The 26,915-nt window shown below is 33.1% G+C and overlaps 1 protein-coding gene across 1 annotated transcript in view; it reads left to right on the top strand.

Moving 5' to 3' along the window:
* Positions 1-5,638: 5,638 nt before the first annotated feature.
* Positions 5,639-26,915, top strand: part of LOC129234278 (acetylcholinesterase-like) — a 40,318-nt gene continuing 19,041 nt past the window's right edge. The window contains exons 1-3 of the mRNA XM_054868274.1: positions 5,639-5,769; positions 13,000-13,543; positions 25,721-25,819. Coding sequence (XP_054724249.1) covers positions 13,006-13,543; positions 25,721-25,819 — 637 coding nt within the window. The 5' untranslated portion in view covers positions 5,639-5,769; positions 13,000-13,005. The remainder of the gene's footprint in view (positions 5,770-12,999; positions 13,544-25,720; positions 25,820-26,915) is intronic.

Raw genomic sequence — 26,915 nt, 5'->3', positions numbered from 1 at the left:
TCTTGAGCCATTCAACACATAGAAAAAGCAAATTGAAATGAATTAATTTATGATAAAAAAAAACTATTAGATATTTCACAAGGCAAAATAATTAATTTTGATATTGATACTAAGACTAAAAAATAGTATAAAATAGTTTAACCTGGTTACATTAAGAGCCAGTTAGTTCCTTAACACCAGGTGTTCTTCATAACTTGAGTTATTCAAATTTTTTTCAGCAAAAATGATTTTAACAAAAGATAAATTAAAGAAAGTCTAAATATTCTTTCAAGTTACAAATTTAAAAAAAAATAATATAAACACACACAAAAAAAAAAAAAAAAAAAAAAAAAAACAAGTATAACTTGGAAAAATTTTAATTACAGGAACAGTAGGAGAAAACTATCTGAAAATTGCAACACTTTTAAGCTACCATTCACCATCCTATTATTAGAAATTATCAATTATTTTTATGAAAATATGGATGGCACTTCAAGCAATATGTTTCTGAAGAGAAACATTTTAAAAAAATATCATGAAAAAATAAAAAAAAAAAAAAAGCTTACAATATTGCAATTTATTTTAAAAATATAACCGAGTTTAAAATATTTAGTAAATCAACCACAATTCAAGTTCCCTTATTTAACCAGGGTTCTTGCTAAAATCCAAGCTTGCATTTAAATAGAATTTACAGGCAGTAAGCAATTAGCCCCTAATGATGCAACACAAAATTTATTTGAAGTTGAAAATAATGACAGAACCTTGAAATATTAATAAAAAATAACAAGTTTAATGCAGATCATAAATATTCAGAAAGAAACCATATAGTAGATAAACATGTATCTTAACCGATAGATTTGTTTTACATAATAAAAAGAGATAATACTTACATAATATGAAAAAATTTAAATGTAATAAATACTACGTAACATTCAAGAAAATTCAAACATAACTCTAAAAATAAACTTGAGTAAAAAAAAAAATGCTCACACATAGGAATTTGTAAGACCCCCCCCCCCCCCCCCCGCTATTGCATTTAATTAAATATTCGTAATCTGATAGAAATACAATGCCTGATACAAATATTTTGATACGTTAACAATGTGCATATCACATGACATGCACATTATTGTACTTAATTGTAATACTCTAGTTAAAAAGATTACGAGCGAATATAGCGGAACAGTAATTTCTGATTGGTAAAAGTATTAAACCAATTAATAACTTTCCCTCAGAAGTAAAATCTCTTTCGATTCTTTTCATACCATCCAAGACATAATAAATAAAACAATCTTTTAGTGTACACAGAAAAGTCAGGTTGAAATGAAATTCAATAGCGCATGTGTTATGAGAGACTTCAGTTTTTTTTTTTTTTTTTAAATCATTGTGCAACATAGTGAAGTGATAATGCGAAAATTATGAAAATTTAACTAATTTTCTTACTTTTAGTAAAAGTTAAACATCAGCAATATTAATAAATAAAATTAAAGTAATTCTTCTTCTTCTTCTTCTTCGTGGGTTTAATACCCATAACATAAAATGATGAGGGCTGCGTACGTAGCGCTTTGCCTCCATTACATATAATAGTAAAATTTCATAACATTTAGTGATAAAAGGAAACACTTTCATATGTTAATGCATTTATATATAATTTTTTTTCCTCTATTAGTAATATATAAAACCAAATAAGTTCATTTTGAAACAGGTTATGTATAAATTCCGAACAGGAGGAAAGGAAAATATGTAAAATAGGAGCCTCTCTTCAGTCGTGGATAAAAGGAGCTCCCAGACAAGACAATCTCAGAACAAGGCCAGGATGCCCCTCCCATGGCTTGGGATTTTGAGGGCATCTTGGCAAAAAATGTCAGAAAATTTAAATCCGTTAAGATAATTGATTTAGTATAACTGTTCTTTGGTCCTTGTTTTTATCACAATTCCAAATGATATGATCAGAATTTTCGATCTTTTGGCACATATCACAAAGGGGGGAGTTTGATTTCCTTATTTTGAAAAGTTTCTCTTTTGTTAGATAGGAATCAGTTAATATTCTATTTAGTTTTGTTTCTTCTTTTCGGTTTTTTATCCATTTGTAATTTTGGTTTATTGACTTTTCAACATCTTTGAATCTTTTGTAATATTTTGAGCTCTCCCAAATTCTCAACATTTCTTTGATCTTCTCTTTTTTAATATAGTTAAGAACATCCTTCCAGGTACTGATAGGTATCATAGGTGTTTCGGGACATGATTCAGCTTGTTTTGCTAAGTTATCGGCTATTTCGTTATCCGGGATTCCTTTGTGCCCGGGTACCCAGATTATTTTAATCTCTGTCTTCTTTGATATTTCCAATAGATGGTATCTTGTATTGTAAATTAGTATTTCTTCGTTTCTATTTTTTTCTTTTAGTGCCGTTATTGCACTTAGTGAGTCAGATAAAATTATCACTGGGGACTCGTGCTTGATAAGGAATTTAGCTGCATACCAAATTGCAGTAAGCTCCGCAGTATATGCTGAGCAATAAGATGGAATTTTTAATTTTCTTTCAATCCCTTCACTTTTGTTTAGTACCGAAAATGCTGTGTTATTTAATTTTGAGCCATCCGTAGCCCAGATTTGATAATTTAGGTATTGTCTTATAAATTCTTCAAAGGATTGTTTTATGATGAAGTCTAGTGTAGAGGTTTGGAATTCTTCGTTCAGAACGAAATCAATATTATTCGTATCGTTATACGTTTTTATAGTTTCCCTGCATGCCCAATTTTCAAGAATTTTCGTTTCTTTTTGAATTCTTTCTAGGTCTGTGATAATTTCTGTCATATACGACAGATTCTTTAGGATTATTTTGGTTGAGGAGGAGTAATTTTTGTTCTTTTTGAATTTTTGTTTACAGATGAATTTTATGTAGTTCCATTTAATTCTGTTTTTGATATTTTCCGTTTTAGTAATATATCTTATTAATTTATTTGGTGCAAAGGTGTTCACTCCAAGAGCTTTGCGAATAGCTTTATTTTCGATTACTTCAATCTGATTCTGATTTAATTTTGTATCTTTAACTCTTATTATGCTTCCGTAATCAGCCTTGGCTATCAAGGTTTGTTTGAGAACTCTGAGTGTGTTAATATAGGATTTTCATTTTATTTGCATGAAGTAATCAACCATTAATTTGAAGAAAGGATTCAATGCCAACACAACGTAAAAAAACCGACTAAGGTTATATTTGAGATCGAGTTTGAAACTTTATTTTGGCCTTTTAAGACATCGACAGTCGATTGAATTAAAACATACGGTTTGATGAAATCTGTCACATAAAAATTGTTATCAACTGTATTTAAGCCATTCTGTATGCATATATTCAAAATTATTCATAAGCATCAAGTTTAAAAAGCTTAACATTGAGCTTGAAACATGTGCTACGCTACAAAGAAATGCTTTGACGCGAATCGTAATAGTAAAAAAATATAAACACCAGTGCATTCTTCTGAATTACAATTTAAAGACAATTGCATTTGAATAAATATTAAACTGATAAATACCTTTTCTCTGCTGTTCCAACGTGCAGCTTACTTCGTCAATCCATCATGGCTCCCTGCTTCGATTGCTTCTCCGTGTTTGGCGCCGAACCGCAGACTACATACTACCGCGCATGCGCTGGGTGTCCGGATTGAAACAAGTGTCCATCAAACAAGCGTTTGCAGGAGTAGTTTACGGTGGTGCCCCACAACTTGCTGAAAGTCTGCCGCTAACCAGTCACGTCAAATTTGACACAACAAGATAATATCAAGAAAAAATCAAACTTGCCGCAAGTGAGCATGCTATCTGGGTATGAACAGAAAAGGTATGATTTATGCAAAATAAAGGAGCTTATGGGTGAAAAGACTTGCGATTCAAGGCTTAGCGGTTGGCAGCTCTGTATGAACAGAAAAGGTATGATTTATGCAAAATAAATGAGCTTATGGGTGAAAAGACTTGTGATTCAAGGCTAAGCAGTTGGCAGCTCTGTATGAACAGAAAAGGTATGATTTATGCAAAATAAATGAGCTTATGGGTGAAAAGACTTGTGATTCAAGGCTAAGCAGTTCGTAGCTCTGTATGAACAGAAAAGGTATGATTTATGCAAAATAAATGAGCTTATGGGTGAAAAGACTTGCGATTCAAGGCTTAGCAGTTGGCAGCTCTGTATGAACAGAAAAGGTATGATTTATGCAAAATAAATGAGCTTATGGGTGAAAAGACTTGTGATTCAAGGCTAAGCAGTTGGCAGCTCTGTATGAACAGAAAAGGTATGATTTATGAAAAATAAATGAGCTTATGGGTGAAAAGTATTGTGATTCAAGGCTAAGCAGTTGGTAGCTCTGTATGAACAGAAAAGGTATGATTTATGCAAAATAAATGAGCTTATGGGTGAAAAGACTTGAGATTCAAGGCTTAGCAGTTGGCAGCTCTGTATGAACAGAAAAGGTATGATTTATGCAAAATAAATGAGCTTATGGGTGAAAAGACTTGCGATTCAAGGCTAAGCAGTTGGCAGCTCTGTATGTACAGAAAAGGTATGATTTATACAAAATAAATCATTTTTACTGTATATCCTAAAAGCTTATTATACCTATAGCATATCTAAAGTTATTAATGTTAATTGAATTACTATTATGCTTAAATATACTTACAGGCATTTAGCTAAAGACTCATTATTTTATTGTAAATTTTATTTAAAGTACCGGCCTACTGAATATCGGAGACTCCGGGTAAGCCGATATTTTTCACTGAAAATGCTGTAATTGACTGCACCGGCTTATGGAACACCGGTTCAGGTATTAGTACCGGAGAATCTGAATAAGCCGGTATTTTTTATGGTAAATACCGAAATTGACTGCACCGGCTCATGGAATACCGGTTCAGGTATTAAAACAGAGAAATTAAATAAGCCGGTATTTTTTATGGCAAATACCGAAATTGACTGTACCGGCTCATGGAACACCGGTTCAGGTATATTAGTACCGGAGAATCTGAATAAGCCGGTATTTTTATGGTAAATACCGGAATTGACTGTAGCGGCTTATGAAACACCGGTTCCGGTTTTATTATAGATTCATAAAAACTGAAACTGGTGTTTCATAAGCCGGTATTATTTTCTGTACCGGTGAAATTTTTTCCAATAGGGTCGCTGTATCCATTTCTCTCCTATATTTTGTTCTGCAGAACTTTATCTTTTCACCTAACTGCAATAACATTTGCAAAATCATAACTTCGAAAAAATTAAACTAGATGTGAGAAGATTATATAGAAGAAGTCAAAGTTACATACTGAAGAAAAAGAAAACGTATGTTTTTCTACCAGAAAATATGCTTATTAGGTTTCGAACGAACTCATTAATATTCAATTAAAGTAATTTTTTTTTAAACACAGAAAAGAAAAATTAAAACATAATAGCAGAAAACAATTTCATAATGAAGACGGGGAAAAAATGTTCACCTTCGAAGTCTACAAACAATGTCCTACTGAAGCGTATGTGTTTCAAATATACTTTTCATCTGTAAACACCAGCTGGCATAGAAAATGAAGCTGATACAACATCAATTATTAAAATGTAGGTATCTCTTTTAACGTGCATGTTTATAAAATAAGCAGCTTTTATTCCAGACTAATAACATTTTATCATGCTGTAGAGTGCAGTCTTGCAGTTAGTTTATGTGAAAAAGTTGTTAGTACGGATCGTTTCTTTTCAAACATTTTACACTTATTAAGTGAAGTATATATTAAGTGGATATGCACTCATATCATTGCGGCCATTCAAGGTAAATATCAACTACAGTTTCACTATTTTTTAGCTGTCTATTATATGTATGTCGTGTTTATCCGAATGCTCCCAAGTTTCAATCAGTCCTAGCGATGCAGCGGTGAAGCGGCATGACGTAACCAGACTTAAAATACAAAAAATGTTACATTTCTATTAAAAAAAAAAAAATTGAAGGGATATAACTTGTGTTGAGTCGAAAAGCAGTTTATTATTATTATTATTATTATTATTATTATTATTTGTATAATATTACGTTATCTTGACACCATCCACCTAAAGACAAAATGGTCATTCCGATTTTGCTTTTTTAAAACTTAAGGTTATTATTATTGAAATAAAAATCGTGCTTTTGAGCAAAAGTGGGTATACCCGCTTTCTGTATAGTTTGTTTGCACATGTACTGATTTAGATTTCTGTTTAAATAGGATAAGTATAACTTTAAAACGTTATTTTTTTTGATTGCAATCAGTTAGTCTATTGATTTAATCAATTATCTCTTTATGTTTTATGAACAAATGTGCTGTCATTTAAATTTGATAAGTATAATGTCATTTAATTATTATTATTATTTTATTTTATAATTACTGTTAGCTAGTCGGTTTGATCATTTATTCTTTCATATTTGAATGACAAGTATACCAAATCACAATTAGTTAAGCTTACTCGCTTTACCCGAACGGATTGCTCGCTTTAAGCCCACTTGTAGGGCAAACGGGTTTTTCGCGTGTTTGTAATGTTTGCAAATAAATAAATATAAGGTTGAATAAAAAAAAAAATATTAATTTGAATTTTGACATCTTGAATTCAAATTATGTTTTTCGCAATCACGAGTATGTGTGTATGTAGGCGTGTGTGTTTGTGTGTGGGGGGATATGTGTGTTTGTGTGTAGGGGGTATGTGTATGTGTGTAGGCATGTGTGTTTGTGTCTGTGTGCAGGCATGAGTGTGTGTAGTTGTATGTATGAGTGTTTGTGTGTTGGGGGGGGGGGGTACGTATGTGTATGTGTCTGCTGGCATATGTGTTTGTGTCTGTATGCAGGCATGAGTGCGTATAGTATAGGTGTATGTATGTATACGCGTTTGTGTTTGTGTGCAGGTGCGTGTATGTATGCGTGTAAGTGTAGGATATGGGCGCAACCTAGAGACGGTTTTCGCTAGAGGAGCAGCATCGTGAGGAGCCGGTCGACGGTGATGGTGCGGAGGGTGGCGGTGGGAAAATAAAATGATAGGACGCCAAAAACAGTCAAGTGAGAACAATAAGCAATCGTGATTGCTCCAAAAAAAAAAAACGGGATTTATTTTCTCCAGTTGCCATTTTTTAAATAAATTATAATAAATGTTTTTATGAGCAAAATTGATAGAAGGCGCGTACCAGCATCATTTGCATTAAAATTCCTTTTTAGCCTACTTTCCCAGTAAAAGTCAGAAAACGAAGAAAAAACATAAAAGAAGGCTTAAAAGCAAGAATCTGAGAGAGTGTCACGCTTGTGATTCATACCATCTCAGATTTTCTCCAAAAAATTACCAATTATTATTTATCTTATTAAAAACCCAAATCCAGAATTTTTCGTTCTAATGTTGAGTTGTTCAGTTTTTATGGGCCCCTAAAGGTCAACGCGCGGCAGCAAAAATTGAGCGGATTTTTAAGACATGGAGATTGCTATGTGCCACAAATGTTGCTGAGAACAATTTTCCTCCTAATTCTTTTTATGTATGAAAGATAGAAGGTTCAAACTGTTACAAAATAAATGCTAAATTTGTGGCAAGTTGGTGTCTCAAAGTCAATGAAGATCAAAAAAAAAGGCATTTTTGACGTTTCTTAGCATTTTTGTGGTTCAAAAACAGATTGCACCCTTCAATTGCCACTGCCAATGAATTATCAATTCATATAGCAAGAGGCGGGCACAAAAAAAAAAAAAAAAAGCAATTTTTTCTTGAGTGCTTCAACAAAGGGGGGGGAGTGATGTACAGTTCATAATTTTGTAAAAATGATGAGATGTTTGACTGTTCAAGGTAAGAAAAAGTTTATCCTAGAAGAATATTTAAGACAAAAACAAATTACGTCCTATTTTAGCAGAATGAAAGGGACGGCTAAAGATTTTGATGCTGAAATGGATGACGATGATGAATTTTTTTATGTCACAGTTGAAGAAAATGAAATTGCTGAAAAAAGAAAAGATCAAGAACGAAATAATCCACCTTTTTGTAGAAGCAGAAAAATAATTATTTCTATATACATTTTATGACTTTGCGCTTAAATACAAAAGTTGCGAATATTAAATGTCATATGCAAATTTAAATGAATATCAAATTTGTCACAGAACATTAAAATATCAATTTATATTGCAAGCTGTAGTAAAAATACAGCAATTTAGGTAAATAGTATAAAGAAGCAAAAAACCATGACGCCAGAAAAGGCTAAGTTATTTTTTCTATCTTCTTCTATTTTCTTTTCTTTTCTTTCTTTCTTTTTTTTTTTTTTTTTGAATTTTAAAACATTGGAAATTTAATTTCTATGGTATTATTTTTCTGATATTTCGTATTTATTTGTAATGTAGTGGTGAAAATACAAACATCAAAAAAAAAAGACGAAGAAGAATTTCGTTTTGCTGCAAATTATGTTACAGAAGTCAATAAGATGCAAATTTTAGAAGTTGAATCAATAATATTTAACATATACTTTGTCAAGAACAAAAACTTATTTATTTTGAATTCATTTCTTATTAGAATGTTGAAAATGTAATAGTTCAAAAATAAGTAGCTTTAAGAAGGAAAAAAACAGCTCTGAGAATAAAGTTCAAAAAAAAAAAGACTTTTTTTTTCCTTTTACAGAAATTGTCCGGTACTGATTTGTTTAAAATGCCGTGCTAAAAACATATTCAGGAGTCTTAGATGGAACTATAAGCTTGATTTTTAAAAAAAAAGTTTTCAATATAATCTAATTGAAAATGTTGACTAAATCAATTTGCACTGAAATATGCAAAATTTAAATGTTATTAATGTCTTATATTAAGTTAAATAAATGTCCAAAATATCATAGGTGTCAGAGAATATTAAACTATCAATTTATATTGCAAACTATATTATTAAATTACCAGTAATTTAAGCAAATAGTAAGAAGAAGCAAAAAGCCATGGCGTCAAAAATAGGCAAAGTTATTAATTTTTTTTAAAAATTTAAAGCAATTTCTCCTCAATGGAATTTATTGTTTTGGTAAGACCAATAATAGGACACAACAAGGGCAAAAAAAAAAAAAAAAAATATTTCAATATGTTGTTTGCGCAAGGAGTTACGACAGTTTGAATATAAGTAAAATGTGACATTTTCCCTATTTCGGCCTAATGTAACTAAAAGCACATTAGCCTCAGTTAATTATGCAGTTTTTTAAAGTGTATATACTTAACTTTCAAGCGACAGTAATTTTGCCGTGGCAACTGAAAGGTGCAATCATTTTTTGAACTTCAAAAATGCTAAAAACGTCAAGAATGCCATTTTTTTTGTGACCTTCATTGACTTTGAGACAACAACTTGCAACAAATTTAGCATTCATTTTGTTAAGTTTGAACCTTCTATCCTTCATACATAAAAAGAATTTGGAGGCAAATTGTTCTCAGCAATAATTGTGGCTTCATAGCAATTTCCATGTCTTAAAAATCCGCTCAATTTTTGCAGCTGCACGTGGACCTTTAGGGCCCATAAAAACTGAACAACTCAACATCAGAACGAAAAGTTCTGGATTTGGGCTTTTAATAAGATAAGTAATAACTGGTAATTTTTTGGAGAAAATATGAGATGGGATGAATCACCTCGTAATGCTAGATGTGACAGTTTCTCAGATTCCTGTTCTTAATGCATCTTAAAAATATCGCGAAAAACCAAAAAAAAAAAAAAGACAAAAATATATAAAGTAATTATATAAGTATCGAAAAATTGAAAATTGGAAAGTAGAGTTAATTGAAATGGGGGGAATGTCTATCTGATTGCCCCCCCCCCCTAATAACTTTTGGCTGAACTTTTTCTTTTTTTGTTCGAAAGATCTTGGCGAGGACACCTTATTCCAATAGCTCACTTTTTGATTTGAATACTTTTTCGTGAAACTTTGAAAAGTTCAAAAGAAACTTAACATTAGCGCCTACGGGGAAATTCAAGGCAATCCTGAACGAAGGCGAATATGCTTTAAACAAACTTTGTAGGCAAAAGCTTTGGGTGAAAAGCATGTATATAAAATATCTTTTAGACTTGAACAATTTTCTGTTTAATTTTGGATAGTTCAAATCCCTTAACACTAGCGCCTACGGAGAAATTGAAAGTCAAAGTAGATTCCGAACTTGAAGGCGTATTTACTTCAAACAAATTGTTTTGGAAATAGCTCTTGATAGCAAACTCCTGGTTCCGACTCCGAGAATTTTAAGGCAACTGACTCCGACTCCGACGATTCTCCGACTTCAACTCTGACTTCGTACTTTGGCACAAATTTATACACTAAGGAAAAAGGACTGACTCTGACTCTCGGAAATTCGATTCCAGCTCCGACTCCTTTATCTCAAAGTAAGTCCGACTCCGACTCCGCAAACATTGGCAGAGTTGCGGACTTAAAGGGAAATGACCGATTCCAACTCCGAGTCTTTGAATTAAATACCTTTGGCTCCAGAATATGACTCTTTTGTCCCAAATTGAGATTGACTCCGACTCCTATTCCACAGCTATTACTGTGAAATAATTATTGTTAATTTGATTTGCTTCATTTTCACTATAAAGTTTTAATTTATGTATTCAGTTTTTTGGCGGAGAAATTCGGAGTCCTTTATGTTTCTACATAAGGATATGCGCTGATGATTTTTTTTTTTTTTTTTTTTTTTTTTGACAATGAAAATTATTTCTTCAAGTTGACATTGTATTGTTACTTTCTTCTATATCTAATATATAGAAGAAAGTATTGGATTCGTGCAAATTTTCGAATTTCGAATTTTGACGGATTCGAACGTTTTGAGGTGTGCTGAGTCCATTTCGACCATTTTTGGAAAATGTCTGTCTGTCTGTGTGTGTGTGTGTGTGTATGTGTATGTATGTATGTGTGTGTGTGTGTATGTATGTGTGTCACGTCTGTGTGTGACCAGTTTTTTGTGGCCGCTCTACAACAAAAACTTCCGCATGAAAGCGAACGAAATTTAGTACACATATGTGCCCCTATGTGAACTTGTGCCCATTAGTTTTTGGCGCGAATTCCTCCAAGGGGGGGTGGAGCAATGGGACGTTTTTCGAGTTACGCGTGCTTGCTATTCCTCAGGAAGTTACTGGCGGAATCAAACAAAATTAGGTCCATATGTTGGTATTAACAGGAACAGGTGCTGATTCAATTTTGGTGTCAATAACTCAAACGGGGGTTGAGCTGTAGAACGTTTTTTGTCGTCAATTGTGACTGCTGTATCTCAAGAAATAATGAACGGAATGAAAGAAAAATTTATCGGCAAGTAGCCCTTAGTGGGTATAAGAACTGATTTTATTTTTGTGTCAACAGCTAAAAGGGGGGTAGCGCAATCACCCGTTCTTTTTTTCCATTTTGAGTGCCCTATCTCAAGAAGTAATGCTACGTTCTGGTTGAAATTTGGAATATATGTGAATCCATATGTAAACAGGCTTTGGTTCTATTTTGACGCCAATCGCTCCAAGAGGTGTTGATTTTTTTTTGAGCAATCACGATTGCTTATTGTTCTCATTTGACTGTTTTGATGTCCTATCTTTTTATTTTCCCACCGCCACCCTCCGCACCCTGTCACTGTCGACCGGCTCCTCACGATGCTGCTCCTATAGCGAAAGCCGTCTCCAGGTTGCATCCATGTCCTACACATACGCGCATACATACGCAGCTACACACACACACGCACGCACACACACATACACACACATACACACAACTACCCACACATTCATGCCTGCACACTGACACAAACACATATGCCTACACACACATACACATACCCCCCCACACACACACATTCACATACACAACTACCCACACACTTATGCCAGCACACAGACAAACACACATGCCTACATACACATACCCTACACATAAACACACATACCCCACACACAAACACACACGCCTACATACACACACTTGTGATTGCGAAAAACATAATTTGAATTCAAGATGTCAAAATTCAATTTTTTTTTTTTTTTTTTTTTTTTTTTTTTTTTTTTTTTTGCGAATAAAAATATTTTTATTAATGCAACAATAAGAAAGATAAATCGTAATAGATTGTCGTCTGCGTATTTCTCGTGATTTTAATTGTATGGAAATGATAGGAAATATTATCTCAATGATTTAAAATTTTGAACTGTTGCCATCTTATGTTTGTTAACAAATAAAATATTTGTAATTCATTCAAGCAAGGCTTTTAAAATAACTTTCAATTTTCGCTCTTTGCTTTGCTTTTGCAATAATTCAGACATTGGGATAGTCGTCAAGTTTTTGCATGTGTCATTTTGTTTTTGTTGGGAATATTGCTTCCTCGTCAAGCATGGGGAGGGATCAGGAAAAAAAAAAAAAAGAAAAACATAGAAGAAAGTTTCGTGATGGCCACAACATACTAGTTTTTACTTATTTTTGAAATTGCATTAACTCATTTTTAAAATTATGATTTTGCAAAAAGGAAAACAAATGATTTTTTTTATATGAGGTATTTATTTTAATAAGCTTATTACTTTTAATCATGTTTTTATTGATTTATTTTTCAAAGCGGTTAAAGATCTTTTTTAATGGAATAAATTGTATTTGCTGCTTTGTTTAAAAAGTGCTTCTACTTTATTTGTTCGTTTATTTATTTTTTATGCATATAATTCTTTAGATGAGCGACGCATATTTTATTTCTAGAAATCGGTTTAAAATATTTAAAAAAATTATGGTATAAATAACTAGCGATTTTAGCTAATTTTGAGAATTTTGATCATATACTACAAAGTCTATTGGTATACGGGAAAGTAGGCTCATTTAGTTCTGGACGGAACTTCTTGAATTTTTTTTCCAGAATTGCGAGAAAAAAGGGTCCCTTCGATAAAATCTTTCAGCCGCTATTTTTTGCGTAATTATTTTTAATGATTCGTTTAATTTCTATGCCTCTTAATTTTTTTCGCAACAAACCAGATCATTTTTCGCGCATTAAAAGTCCTTTGTAAATAACAAACATGCTGTTTCTGTAATTTGTTTCTTTCTTTCTCATTTCAGATTACAATGCATTCAGTACTCGTAATAGTGTTTTTATTTGGGACCGTATTTTCGACAAATTCCTCAACAAACATTGAAGTTTCTACGCCAGAAGGAACTATAGTTGGCAATTCCAATACGTACAATGACTCACCTCTTCACGAATTCTTGGGAATACCATTTGCAGAACCGCCAATCGGAGACTTGCGTTTTAGAAAGACTAGGCCCCTAACGCTAAGGCCAGAAACGCTCTTCGCACAGACTATGCCTCCAGCATGCCCACAATACGTTCAGTACGACTACCCTTGGTATGATAACAAACCTTTCATAAGCGAAGACTGCTTGTACTTAAATATTTGGGTCCCTGGATATAGAACCCAGGAGAAGAAAGCCGTTATGTTCTGGATACATGGTGGAGGATTTACATACGGCTCTAACCGTTTGGACATATTCAACGGAAGAATATTAGCAACAGAAAACGACGTAATTGTCGTGTCTCCTAACTTTCGCTTAGGTGCATTAGGATTTCTTTCGTCTGACTCGAAGTTAGCTCCTGGAAATATGGGTAAGTACTATGTGATAGCTTCATTTAACAATAGTTAATTAACTGCTATCCATCGCTGATTCAGTTTCACGTGCATTCATTGACGGTAATTTTTACTTTCGAACGGAGATGATAACAACATCCTATTTTTTGCTCCTTACGTTGATGCTTTTGTTATATTTTCAAACGCAACAACGTTTTTTTTTTTTCCAGAGAAATCAAGATAGCGTTTTTTGTGCAATTTACCGAGGACCTTATTTGCTTTGTGATTTGCTGACTCCGAGTCACGTGATTCATTTCCTCACGTGGCGAATGGACCGAAAGTAAGGCTATGTCTTGTCATGTGATCTTATTTGCTTTGTTGTTTGTAGACTCCGAGTCACGTGACTCATTTCCTCACGTGGCGAATGGACCGAAAGTAAGGCTACGTCTTGTCATGTGATCTTATTCGCTTTGTTGTTTGTAGTTTCCGAGTCACGTGACTCATTTCCTCACGTGGCGAATGAATCGAAAGTAAGGCTATGTCTTTGTCATGTGATCTTATTTGCTTTGTTGTTTGTAGACTCTGGGTCACGTTACTTATTTTCTCACGTGGCTAGTGGACCTAAAGTAAGGACATGTCTCTTCCCAGCAGAGAAATTTGTTCCATTAACTAAGGCAAGCATGAGCGATTATTCCTCAAATCATAAGGAATGTCATGGGAACCTCTGACATAAAACACGCAATAAATTTATTTGGAACACATTTTATGTGTTTGTTTACCTGCTCTTGGCTTTTTTTGGATGTTTTTTCATCCATAAGCTCAATGCTTTTGGCATTGAAAAAGGTGTTCCTTGTAACGCCGAAACACGTGTCTGCAGTAGTCTGCAATTTGTGCTTTCTGACGTTGTTATCTCTCACTTTACATGCTTCAGTGTTTACTCTTTTTAGACTTTTTCTTAAAAGTGTATCCTTAATTTAAAGAAGTATAAGATAATTGACTTAAATGAAGCAGCTTTAAGGTTTACTAGTCGACCCGTGCGGAACTCCGCAGTGTACTTCGAATCGTTTCATAAGGCATTTCGCTCTTTAAAAATTTCAAAGAAAGAATATTAAGAAGAAAAACAGAAAAAAGTAAACGGAAAAAAGTAAGCGCACAAGAGAAGGCATGTAGTTTGAAGACATCAGTATCAAAATCTCGTTAAATACAGCGTTGTGATAATTTGATCATCGCTCCCCTTTTGGTTGTACGCATTTTCAGTGCAAATATAAATATCATTAAAAGTGTGGTTGAGTGACACGTGAAAAATCAGTGATTTTGCATGTGAAAAAAAAGGTTGTGGCAAATACAGTCCTGCCCATGTGAGCATCTGATGAAAAAGAAAGAAACATTAAAGAGATATTTAATGGCACGGATTCGAACTGACGCCATTCTGATTAACAGTACGACGCTCCAACAAACCTAGCAACTGTGCCTTCCTTTCCGAATGCTATTCATTGAAGGAATGAGTAATAAAACACTGAAAAAAAGTTTTTCGCCGAAAAAAATATAATAAGATCATGCGTCTATGTTTTGTCATTAGCCAGCATGATACGATTTCAAATTATTCGTAAAACATGGAATTTGATTAAAAAATGAGGAAGATCTCACGCAGCGATTGAAACAAACATTCTAGAGAAGTAATAAATTCGGTTGAAAAAATAAGTGTTTTTATTTTTGAATATTCAACAATTTCCCATAGTAGGCTTCTTTAACCTGTACGGCCTAAAAGCCCGCACTTGTTTTTCTTTTAATCGAACACTTAAAATTCAAAACCAAAACCAGTTGAACTGAGTCCGTTTTTTAAGTGTAATTTTTCTAACGTAGACAAAATGTTTTTTTTTTCAGCCGAAAGCAGAGGAGTAGAAGATGATTTCTTACTAATGAAGTTGATAATAATTTTAATGTTTTATATCGTATTCGAATAAATAATTAAAGATTTACTGGTTGAAACTCGTAGTTTTAATTTGGCGTAGTATTTTTTCATTTGTACAAAAGTTCGAACACTGCTATTAGAAAAATCTACATTTCAGCATACAATGAAAATGTTTTTTTGCACAAAAAGGATTCCCTTGAAGTATATCTAATACTTTTTTTTTGCTTACATTATGCTCAGTGGTCTAGACGGAGTCAAAACTTAAAAAAAAAAAAAAAAAAGGGAAGAACACCCTTCTATTAGCAGTCAACTTATCTGAATGATAACTGTAACCTGCATAAAGGAGTCGAAACACCAAATAGCATTCCCACTGCATTTATTTTATTACGTGTGTTATCTGTTGTATGTTATGAGTACATGTAATGCGTAATATTACTGTAAATTTGCTATTATGTCGGACAGCTTGAACTGGCCCGAAGTTCAGACAATTTATAGCCGAACGCTCTACCGAAAAAAAAAACCCACAGGTAATTTTAAAATTTTTTTCTTGCCGAGAAGTGGTTTTGTTTTTGAATATTTTTACAATTTGTTATCACAGGCTGTTTGAACCGTTATGACTTAGATGGCAGCACGTGTTCATCATTTAACAGCACGGTTAAAATACAAAATAATTTGAACTAAGTTCTTTTCTAAGCGTAGCTTTTCAAATGTAGTAAAAATGTGATACGCTATTTGCTTTTTTGCAAAAAAAAAGAAATATATATATATATTACCCTTTAAATTGAGGTTAGTATTTTATTTATTTGTACAAAGAGTCAAAAACTCATTAGAAGAATCTATATTTCAACATACGATTTATTATATTTTACTGAACAAAAAACAATTCCAATGTAGTCTGAAATCTTAAACCTGATGCTTATATTTTCGCTTACATTATGCTTTCATTTTCTTCCCGGAGCCAAAGCTGAAAAAAAAAAACCTTACACTTGAGTATCAATTTAGCTCCGTGTTGCATTAAGTTTTCATAGCAGCTAGGCGCGTTTCTACCGCATGTATTCTTTCATATTTGTTATTCATTGTTCATGTAATGCGCGGTATTTTTCTAATTTTTTGATGCAGATTGTCCGGACGTGGGCCCGAACACGCATTCTCCTGGTTACCAGTCGAACGCTCTGCCGATCAAGCTATTCAGCTCTGTAGGTAACAGGGCAAGTTAAAGTTATAAATTTAACCGAAAACCTCATTCTGGTTCTTTAAAACAGGTTTTTTTGCTCGAAAAAACAATTTTTTGACCGTGGGTCTATTTTTCGTCAGTAGCCTGCACGATAAGCTTTAAAATAAGGTGTAAATCAAAGAAATCGATCAAGAATTGAGAAAAATCTCGCGTAGAAACCAAAAACAGGCTACAGAAATAGTATATAAGGATGGTTTACTACACTGTATTTTAAAATTCCCTCAAAAAACGGAAAATGTACTGGCAGCAGAGTTGCCGACAATTTTCCGTTTTTTTTACAGAAGTGGCGTTTTCCGTTTTTATCACGGATGCTTTACGTTTTTTCGTACTGACACTTTACGTTTTTATCACGGACACTTTCCGTTTTTATCACGAACACTTTATCCGTTTTAAAACTGCTATTTTCCGTTCTCAATCAGAATATTTTCCGTTTTATGAACTGATGTTTTCAGTTTTTAATCTAGATATTTTCCCTTTCATGAACTGAAGTTTTCAGTTTATAATGTAAATATTTTCCGTTTTATGAACTGATGTTTTCAGTTTTTAATATAGATATTTTCCGTTTCATGAACTGTTTTCAGTTTATAATATAAATATTTTCCGTTTTATGCACGTATATTTTCAGTTTAAAAAACTATTATTTTGAAAATATAGCTGGGCAATTAAAGCATAATGAATTAACATTTGCAGATTTTAAAAGCCCATATATATTTTTCTTTTTTTTTTTTTTTTTTGAAAAACAGCAAAAAAAAAAAAGAAAAGAAAAGAAAAGCAGTTTTATTAGAGCATTTGCACGAATTTCTTCATTAACTTCCAAACATTTGTGAAACTTCCTAAAAGTGAGGAAACACATTTTTACTATGCAAAAACTAACTTAATCTTTTGAAGGTATAGAGGGAAGATATAACAGGATCTGGAAATGTATTTGCTTTGCATTTTATTGTATTGAAGTCTTTTATCAACAAACAATTGCAAAACATATGAAATAAATGCAAATCATACCAACTGTTTTTTTTTTAAATCCGTCTTCACAAAAATACTCTCCTCTCCCCCCTCCCCCCCCCCCAGCAAAAAAAAAAAAAAACAGCGCCTGTAATTAACTGTGCGATGTTTTATTTAACACCAACTGCCATAAAATTTAAATTTATCAAAATTATTGAAACTTATCAATTGTGCATAGTTAACTTTGTTTTCAATAAAACAAAACATTTACTACAAGTTCAAAATCATTTATTGCAGATCATGTGCTACGATTATTGCAGATCTTGTGCTACACAATTTTTAACATTATTTGCTTGTGTGCCAATGTCGAATTAATAGTTTGCTTTGCTGTCATCGTCAGTACCATTGTTATTTCTGCACTCATATATAGAGATCAAATAAGATTCATATGTAAAACTGGACCATCTTTCGACGATTCCAATTTTTCACAATTAATGTCACTAACCTAAATTACAAGAATAAAGGTATCAATGGATTACATCAAAAATATTTAACATGTGGACTTTTTATTGAATAAATTACCAAGTGTCATGTCATAAACATGCAGATGAAAACATCAATTACCTACGGTAGGATATTTGACTACAATTTTTCTTGACAACGAGGTAATACGCTGACGGCAAGTGAAAAAATTAGTCAACAGCACTGTGTCGAAATTTGGAGAGAAATTAGGCATCTTACTTTGTGCATATGTTTTGTAATTCATGCATCTTTTTTTTTTTTGCAACAATTTTTTAAATTAATACTTTTAATTTTAAAAGTGGCAGTGTGGAGGAGTAGATATGTTAGAATTGAACGTGCCAGCCAATAGCTCAAAAAAAATTCTCGATCTCTTCTAATTCTTGGCTAGATATAGTTGGGGCGAACCTAACCTGGCAGCCAAGTAATACTGAGCTTCGGATGTGCTTAGCTTTCACAATGCTTCCAGGTTAGGTTTGCCCCTAACTATAGTAAGTGTAACATTTTATTTGCTAACTCAATTTTTGTACCGAACCTCATTACTTGACTCTCAAGAAACAAAACAAAACATATCCATGAAAAAATAATATTTTAGCAGGTTATAAGAATTGTTTCGAGCATATTATTCAAACACTTCAAAAGAACTGTCATGAAAGGAATCATGAATTTGTGAATCACAATAAATATCATGGAGTTATATTCTCATTTAATTCTGATTCCGATTCCGAGTCATAACTGACTACAACTGTATTATGTCGAGGGATCTGCATACTAAGTGCCTTGCCTCCATTATTTTTTATACCGATAGATGGCAGCACCACCACCGGATCCAACAGTTAATGAGAATTTTGAACTAATCCAGGAGCTAATAGCTACCTGAAATTAGCACCCCCAGAGGTATCGTTTCACTTGGAGGACAATGAGACCACGAGCATATTTAACGTCGTCCAGTCCCCTTTAATGACGACGGTGGGTCTTCGACCATCGAGGTTCGAACCCGAGGCCCTCCGGCTCCGAATCCGACACTCTACCGATCGGGCTACCACGGCCCATCATTTAATTCTATGATGTGACTAACCTTTTGGAACATGCCGCCAGTTATTACTTGCATATGGTGTAAAATTAACTGTATACTTAAAAAATAAACAGTGATTAATTATGGGATTGATGTTTCATATTTCTTTTAATTATGTACTCATTTATTTTGATTTTAAACTTTATTATTTCCTATATCCACGTTCAATGGCCAAAACAGATTTTATCCAAGCCAGTTTTAACCGGTTTTATCCATGGTTGAAACCACACTGGCCAAAACTCTAACAATCCTGCTAAAAGTAGAGTAAATATTTCACCAACTCACTTTGCCCCGCATTCCCCTACTTCCACTTCTACTCGCTCTAGATGTAAAAATTAATCTATTTTACTGGACTTTCCCACTCGGGTAATTTTAGTTTTTCTAAATAAAAAAATATTTGGTTATCCTGAAAACTATATTGTTACTACCTGCAATTAAAATATGAATAAAGAGGTTTAAAAAAATCAATTGACAGCAATGACGTCAGCGGTTACTAACCGGTTGTTCACGAACCAATGCTTCATCGAACGCTTTCGGTTGATCACCGGTTACTTGCGCAGACGAATAACACGCAGGTGAAAAATACATATAATTGGTCAAAAATGTCACGTGATTCCATCAACCAATCAACCAGCTAGAGTTGCGGTCGACCGGTAGATCAACCGGTGAGGCTCATAAAACGACATCTTAAGCAACCAGTTAACCGGTAGCTCTCAAGAACGCAGCGGTTAGAAACCGGTTACTCACCGGTCGACCGGTGAGGTTTGTCGAACGCAAGCTATCAGTTAAATCAACTAATAAAATAACTTTTGAACCCACTCTGACGTCTAAGATTTTAATTATATATTTGGTTCACAGTTAATTGGAAAAAAACTGATGTTTCTAATTTATTAATTTTTTTGAGCCATTAGTATTTTTTAATTATTGACTACAAAGATATGATGAAGAGAATCTTAAGAAATTAATTATTGCTTTAGAGTGTTTTTCAAGAATTCAAAGACAGATGTCAACCGAGAGTCAACATGCAAGTCTAAGTTCCCTTCAAGCACTTTTAATAAATCAATGAATAAAAACACTGAAATATGATGTCGAAGAATATGATAGGCTTTGTATTGATATCCCGAGCCGGTAAATGTGATGTTAGGTTTTATTTGCTTCAAATATAATTTTTAGTTACAATCAGGGGCCTCGTAAAATTCAGTTACCCACATCACTTGATGTAGCTACGCCACTGATCCTCAGTATTGAAAATCTCAAAGTAACAGGTCAGGCACCAGATCTACAAATATACTGGATCCAACAGGTCACCGAGGTGACTAAAAAAAATTGTCGACAAGTTGTTTTAGAGCAAGACTCTTTCAGAAGCTAAGATTTTCCCCATTAACTCGGATATGTAATTTGTCGGTGACCTACAATTTCTTTTTACCTCTCAAGAGTTCACAATTTTTGTCGAACTCCTGCATATGCATACTATATTCATTATACATGCATATTTATGTTTCCAAATAGGGATGGGCATTGTCGGGATTTCTACATTGTGATGCATTGCCAACCTTACATCACGATGTTATGATGCATCAAAATGTACTTTTTTTTCTTTCATTTCACTTGTTTAAATTTTAAAAAATACATATATTCTAAATGAAAAAATATAAATGCTACAAACATGTTCTAGCACCAGCAAGAAATTGTCAAAAATAAAAAGCTGTGTACAAAGTAGCAATAAATATTAGTCATCCGTTTTGAAATTACAATGAACCTATTTTTTCAATACAAACAGATGCGAGCTTGTGGAAGCAATATCATCTTGCATTTGGAAAGAGGTAACTCAAAGCAATAAAATTCGTGCATACAACCTTTGTTCCTATTTTGAGATTTGCTTTGTTTTGTAGTGATTATCTGATCAACTTTGTTCATCAATATATTTTTTTGCAAAAAGGTTTTAAAAAACAATTGCATTTACTACAAGTTTTGGGAAAAGTGAAAGCTGTTCGTTCGCTTATGATACTTCTTTACAGACAACCCCGCTTTTAAATGTTCGGGAAGGGATGATTTTTTAATTTGCCGAACGATACTCTGAATTTTACCGAATGATAAAATATGAGCATGAACACAAACGCGCATCTAATGAGAAGAGACATTAAACATCACTATTTAAAATTTTCAAACAGTTTTGCAGTGAAGTGTCCAAATTTACAGAATCATCAGAAAAAAATGTCGACTTAGAACATTTTTGGTAGTTCACAGTGGCCTCCCATCAGGGTGCCGCTTCCAGTGGCGTTTTGAAACAATAAAGATATTACAACCGCATTGATCGTAGATCGGTGTCCGTACATTGGCGCTTCGATTTGTAGTTGGTGCGGAACAAATGTACTGGTTAAGAGAAAAATTTGAAACCGATTTAACAATCTTTGGTTTTTGGCGATGTATCGACCCAACTCCCAGCCCTAATGCATATGTAACACAACATGTTTTTACTTACAATTTGCATATTCGCGGCGAACTTCCCTTTTCTGTTCAAGCAGTTCTGTTCACTCAGTTGCAGAGTTGAATCCGCATTCCATTAATAAATTCTCCGGCTCACTTTGGAAGGTTCCAGTGCTGAGAGGGTGCAAAGTGGACAGCATCTGGAATGTTAAATAAAGTGCTTAGAATAATGATTCAAAGTTCTCAAAATAATGCTTTTTTTTAATGATTGATACATTTTTTTAATGTTCATTTCCTTAAAAAAATATGTATTGTATTCATTAATGTAGATAACAAGCATTTAAAAGTTTGAAAGAGAGGGGGAGGGGGAGAGAGAATCAACATTTAAAATTGTTTTCTTGAAAACCCTAGTAGTTAACTAAAACTAGAAGCTTCAACTTGATAATTGAAATCTAATCAATTGCAAGATGCAAGTTTATACAGACATAGTTGTTATTCCTAGAAATTAAAATAAATAAATAATAATAATAAAAAACAGCAGTATTTTAAGTAATAAGCAATATTACATTAACCTTACATGTAGGCAGAAAATATTCTTCATTAACAATAAAACAATCAAGACTCAATGTTGTCCCATCTAAAAATTACTTAGTTATTCGAGACAATTTTGTAAAATATCCCCTTAGCAAACAAGTTTTTAATATTATTAGAAGTTTTTTAATTTTAAAAACTTGTCACGATGTTTTAAAGTTAAAACAAAGGTCTGCGGCAAAATTGAATGTTCAAACTAGATAAAAACTTAATTTTAAGCAGCAATCATCGTTACAGAATTCAAAAAGTATTTATTTGTAGTAAAAATGTAAACACTCACCAGCAATTAATCCCGGTTGAGAAGATACCAAAACCTTCGTCTTCGGCGATAACGATTTCTGACCGCTACGGCATCCGCCATTGCGGCAAGATAACCAAACCGTAGCCTACGAACAAACGCTCGAAGCGTTTCAGTTAATGCAGTAGTCACTACTTTTGTTCAAAACAATTTGATGTTGATGGAGAAGAGGAAAAAGTTCGATAAATGTTCAGTATACATCTATCTCCATGCACGAAATAAACAACGTGCTACGCCGCCATTACTCTATACTAAAAAAAAATCTTCTACGCTGGAGATATTCCGGTTTTTCACGGATAAAGGCTCCCACGGTCATGTTCTGTTAGTGCGCTAAAGTTAAAGAAAATTTCCAGTAATTCCAGGAAAAGTTCCGTTTTCAATCCTGAACGGAACTTTTCTATTTATAAGGGAAAATTGTACAGTAAATTTACGGAAAAGCATTAGTAAATTAAATGAAGCAATTTTACAGTGTAGTGGTACCCGCACGGCTTTGCCCGTAATAGAAAATTAAAAGGTCTTTTGGTTCGCCTGTATATTTACAAATAATGTATGGTGAATTTTCTCACCAATTGGTTATGCCCATGATACGGTTCCACGTTATGATAATTTCGTCATTTACTCGTCCATCTTATGAGAATTTTGATCTTAAAATTGGAATAGAAAAAGAACCACATCGAAATTTCGAAAAATCGCTTCGACGTCCTAATTACGTCCTAATGTACTGTAAAAAAATCAGAAACGTCTCTGATTGGTAACGTTTCAGGATTTCAAGGGTTAACGCCAGTTTCCTGTTTTTTTTTTTTTTTTTTTGCGAAAATGTTTCCTGAATCGTAACTAGGTCCATGGATATCGATTTCCACTCTAGTGAAACACATTTCTTGCTACCAATGTAAAAATATACTCGGCTTACTTACCATATGTTTTTCCTATTGTAGCTTCAAAAGAATTGCTTGTCATTCCGTCATATTTTCGGCCATATTTGCTTCAGGGGCTTTCCTCGTAAATTAGGGAGGTGCTAAGCTATTACTATGTACTTGTATGAGTTTACCCTAAAGGTTCCTGAGTTAGTCCAGCAACATGACTGGCTTTGATTGGGAAGGTTTCTGAATTTATCAGAAAGATCCCAGGTGAATTTCAGGAAGGTTTTTAGCGGAAACGTTCCTGGTTGTTGCCAGGTATGTTATTGGCAGAAAATCGGCACATTAGCTGTCATTGATAAATTTTATGAATATTAATTCTGGCAGGCACTAGAAGCAAATGTTTGACAAAAAAAGAGAATTTCTCCGAAAATCATCGATTTTCCTTAACATATGCAATGAAAATTATTGGAAATTTGAATAAATATGTGTAGAAAGAGTTCTATAGGAACTTTATTTAGCTTGAATTTTTATTTAAAACGCATTTTTCCCACCGTTTCCAACATATATTTAAAAAATCCGAAATTTGCTTCACCCCTAACTCCCACCTTTGGCTCACCCCCCAGGGGTGGGGACTTATAGTATGTTTACTTACTAACTACCCTTAACAATATTCTAAAGTCAAAAATTATCGCATATTCCATGAACGCTACAATGTGTTTATTGATTGAACTACAGGGAGATTTGGTGTCATATTTAAATTCATCAATTTCTCTGTTGGTACTTTTTGATACACTTTGTTCGCCAGAAAAAATAGCTTGGAGAGCATCGAATTCCAGAAAGGGAAGGGTAGGTAAGTTCTGTAAAGTTTTATCCGAAAAAAAAGCTATCAAGTTTGATACAAGATATCTCTTCTGCATTAAAATTACTATGTGTTGATAATTTTACCTTTAAAATGTTGAGAGAAACTGAGGTTTAAGGTGTTTAACAATCAATCCCATTTTTAGAAAGTACTCCCCCAGCCCTACCCCGAGACGCCAAAGAAATTGAAAACTTTTACTCATTTTGTGATTAGGAATAGAAAAAGGGAAATTTAGGAATAGGAAATTTTCAATAATTTATGTCTGTGCATATGTTATGCTGTTTTAAGCATGCTATTTGTCATTAGGAACTTAAGAAAAGAAAAAAAAATCCACGAATGATTTTAAAATTGCTTCTCTAACAGCTTTATTGCTGTTAGATATGAAAGAATTGATACTGATATGATACGCAACATCGTAGCTAATATTTATATTTCAGAAAAAAAATCACAGAAAATGAAATTCGAAATACTCGGAAACATTTCTAAAAATTACATGGAGAATTCCGAAATACTTGGAAACGTATTTGAAAATTTCACGAACTGCAGCTGCACAATATACTCAGAAGTGTTTTTGAAAATTACAGAAAGAGGATTCCAAAATACTCAGAAGCATTTCTGGAAATTACAGAAAGAGGATTCCAGAATACTCAGAAGCATTTCTGGATATTACAGTAGGAGGATTCCAAAATACTCAAAAACGCTTTTGAAAATTTCATGAACCACAGCTGCCCGATATCAGAAACATTTCCGGATATTTTTTTACAACTCTCTAATAGACATTTCTTGAGCTACTAAAGAGACACTCGTTGAGTTTAGCTGAAGTAAAAGACCTTATAAAATTGTATGAAACTTTTTGCAATGCAACCAATCATACATCAAAATATATTAGGTTGAGCACAATATTTTGAATACAAAACGTTTTGTAAATTATTTTCAGGTTATGATTTTTTGAGCAAAGTGACTTTTTGTGATTTTCAGATTATGATTTTTTGAGCAAAATGACTTTTTGTGATTTTCAGATTATGATTTTTTGAGCAAAATGACTTTTTGTGATTTTCAGGTTATGATTTTTTGAGCAAAATGACTTTTTGTGATTTTCAGATTATGATTTTTTGAGCAAAATGACTTTTTGTGATTTTCAGGTTATGATTTTTAGAGCAAAATGACTTTTTGTGATTTTCAGATTATGATTTTTTGAGCAAAATGACTTTTTGTGATTTTCAGATTATGATTTTTTGAGCAAAATGACTTTTATGATCATTTTGCTCAAAAAATCTATATGAAAAAATAATTTTTAATTTTTGCTTCAAGTCAATTTTTTAAATGTTACTATTCGTAATTGTTTCGCAACTGTCGATGTCTGCGCCATTATGCAAATGCACTGCCATCAAAGGTTAGCGCATGTACATCGAACAATAAAATAGTTTGTAGAAGGAAATTGATTTAAGTCTTTTTCAGGTTATGATTTTTTGAGCAAAAAAACTTTTTATGATTTCAGGATTGTACGATATTTTAGAAGCTCTGAAATGGGTGAAAAACAACATTGAATATTTCGGTGGAAACAGCAAGAAAGTCACTATTTTTGGAGAAAGCTCCGGTCACCACTTGCTAGAAATCTTTTTCAACGTTCCATCATGGAGAGCCGGTCACCTGTGGATTACTCATATGATCATAAAGAGTCCAATTTAGCCTTGGGGCAGCGCCTTGCAGAAGTTGTGGGATGCGCAAACAACAGAACTACGCTTCAGAATGACAGCAGACGAGTTGTTGGCTGTTTAAAAAGAAATTTAATTATTTTCGCTATTTGCGTTATTTTGGTGAAGATGACGAGAGTTCGTCGCTTTATTTTCGGCGGATATTTCACAGGGAAATATATACAGTGAAACCTGTATAAGTTGACCACTTGCGGTGCAGTGCTTTGGTGGTCAACTTAGACAGGCGGTCAACTTATAGAGGGTAGTAACGAAAACTTTTTTTATTGTCATTTCTTGTCCTATGCATTCATTTTTTAACTAATTGGAATATACTTTATACTCACTTTCATTGTTTAACATTACTTTAAAACAATAAGAAAAAATGTTGTTTAAATATTTTTAGAGATTATTTATCAGAATGACGCGTAAAGTATCATACAAATTTAAAATTTCTGTAAATCGATCAAAAAAAAAAGCCTCATTGCGTTTGAAAAACTACTTACTTGATATTAACATTTCCTAAAAATGCATAACAAGTCAAAAGTGACTCAAATTCTTCATTTGATTTTTTCTTGTATATTTGTGTCCATGGTTTCAACAAAATAATTCCTTATTGAAGTTTGGAGCATTTTCTGGGAATTAACATTAACACAATGATTTTCGATGGAAACATAAATATTCATAGGTTTTTCTAAAATGTCTGGTTACTTATTTAAGGCATAACTGATGAAACTTTTAGTACAATCTAATGCTTTTGCCTAGTGGTCAACTTACAAATAGGTTTTTACAATACTCCAAACCAAAGCTGGTGTATATTAGTGGTCAAGATGAACAGGTGGTCAAGTTAGAGAGGTGGTCAAGTTACAGAGGTTTTAATTCATTATATAAGATAGGACTAATTCCGTTACTGACAAAAGCGGTCAACTTAGACAGGTGGTCAACTTACAAAGGTGGTCAACTTTACAGGTTTTACTGTATTTAGTATAGAATTATCTTGAA

This window comes from Uloborus diversus, chromosome 1 (assembly GCF_026930045.1).
Source record: "Uloborus diversus isolate 005 chromosome 1, Udiv.v.3.1, whole genome shotgun sequence".
Lineage (NCBI taxonomy): Eukaryota > Metazoa > Arthropoda > Arachnida > Araneae > Uloboridae > Uloborus > Uloborus diversus.
This window is presented reverse-complemented; position numbering and strand designations above follow the sequence as displayed.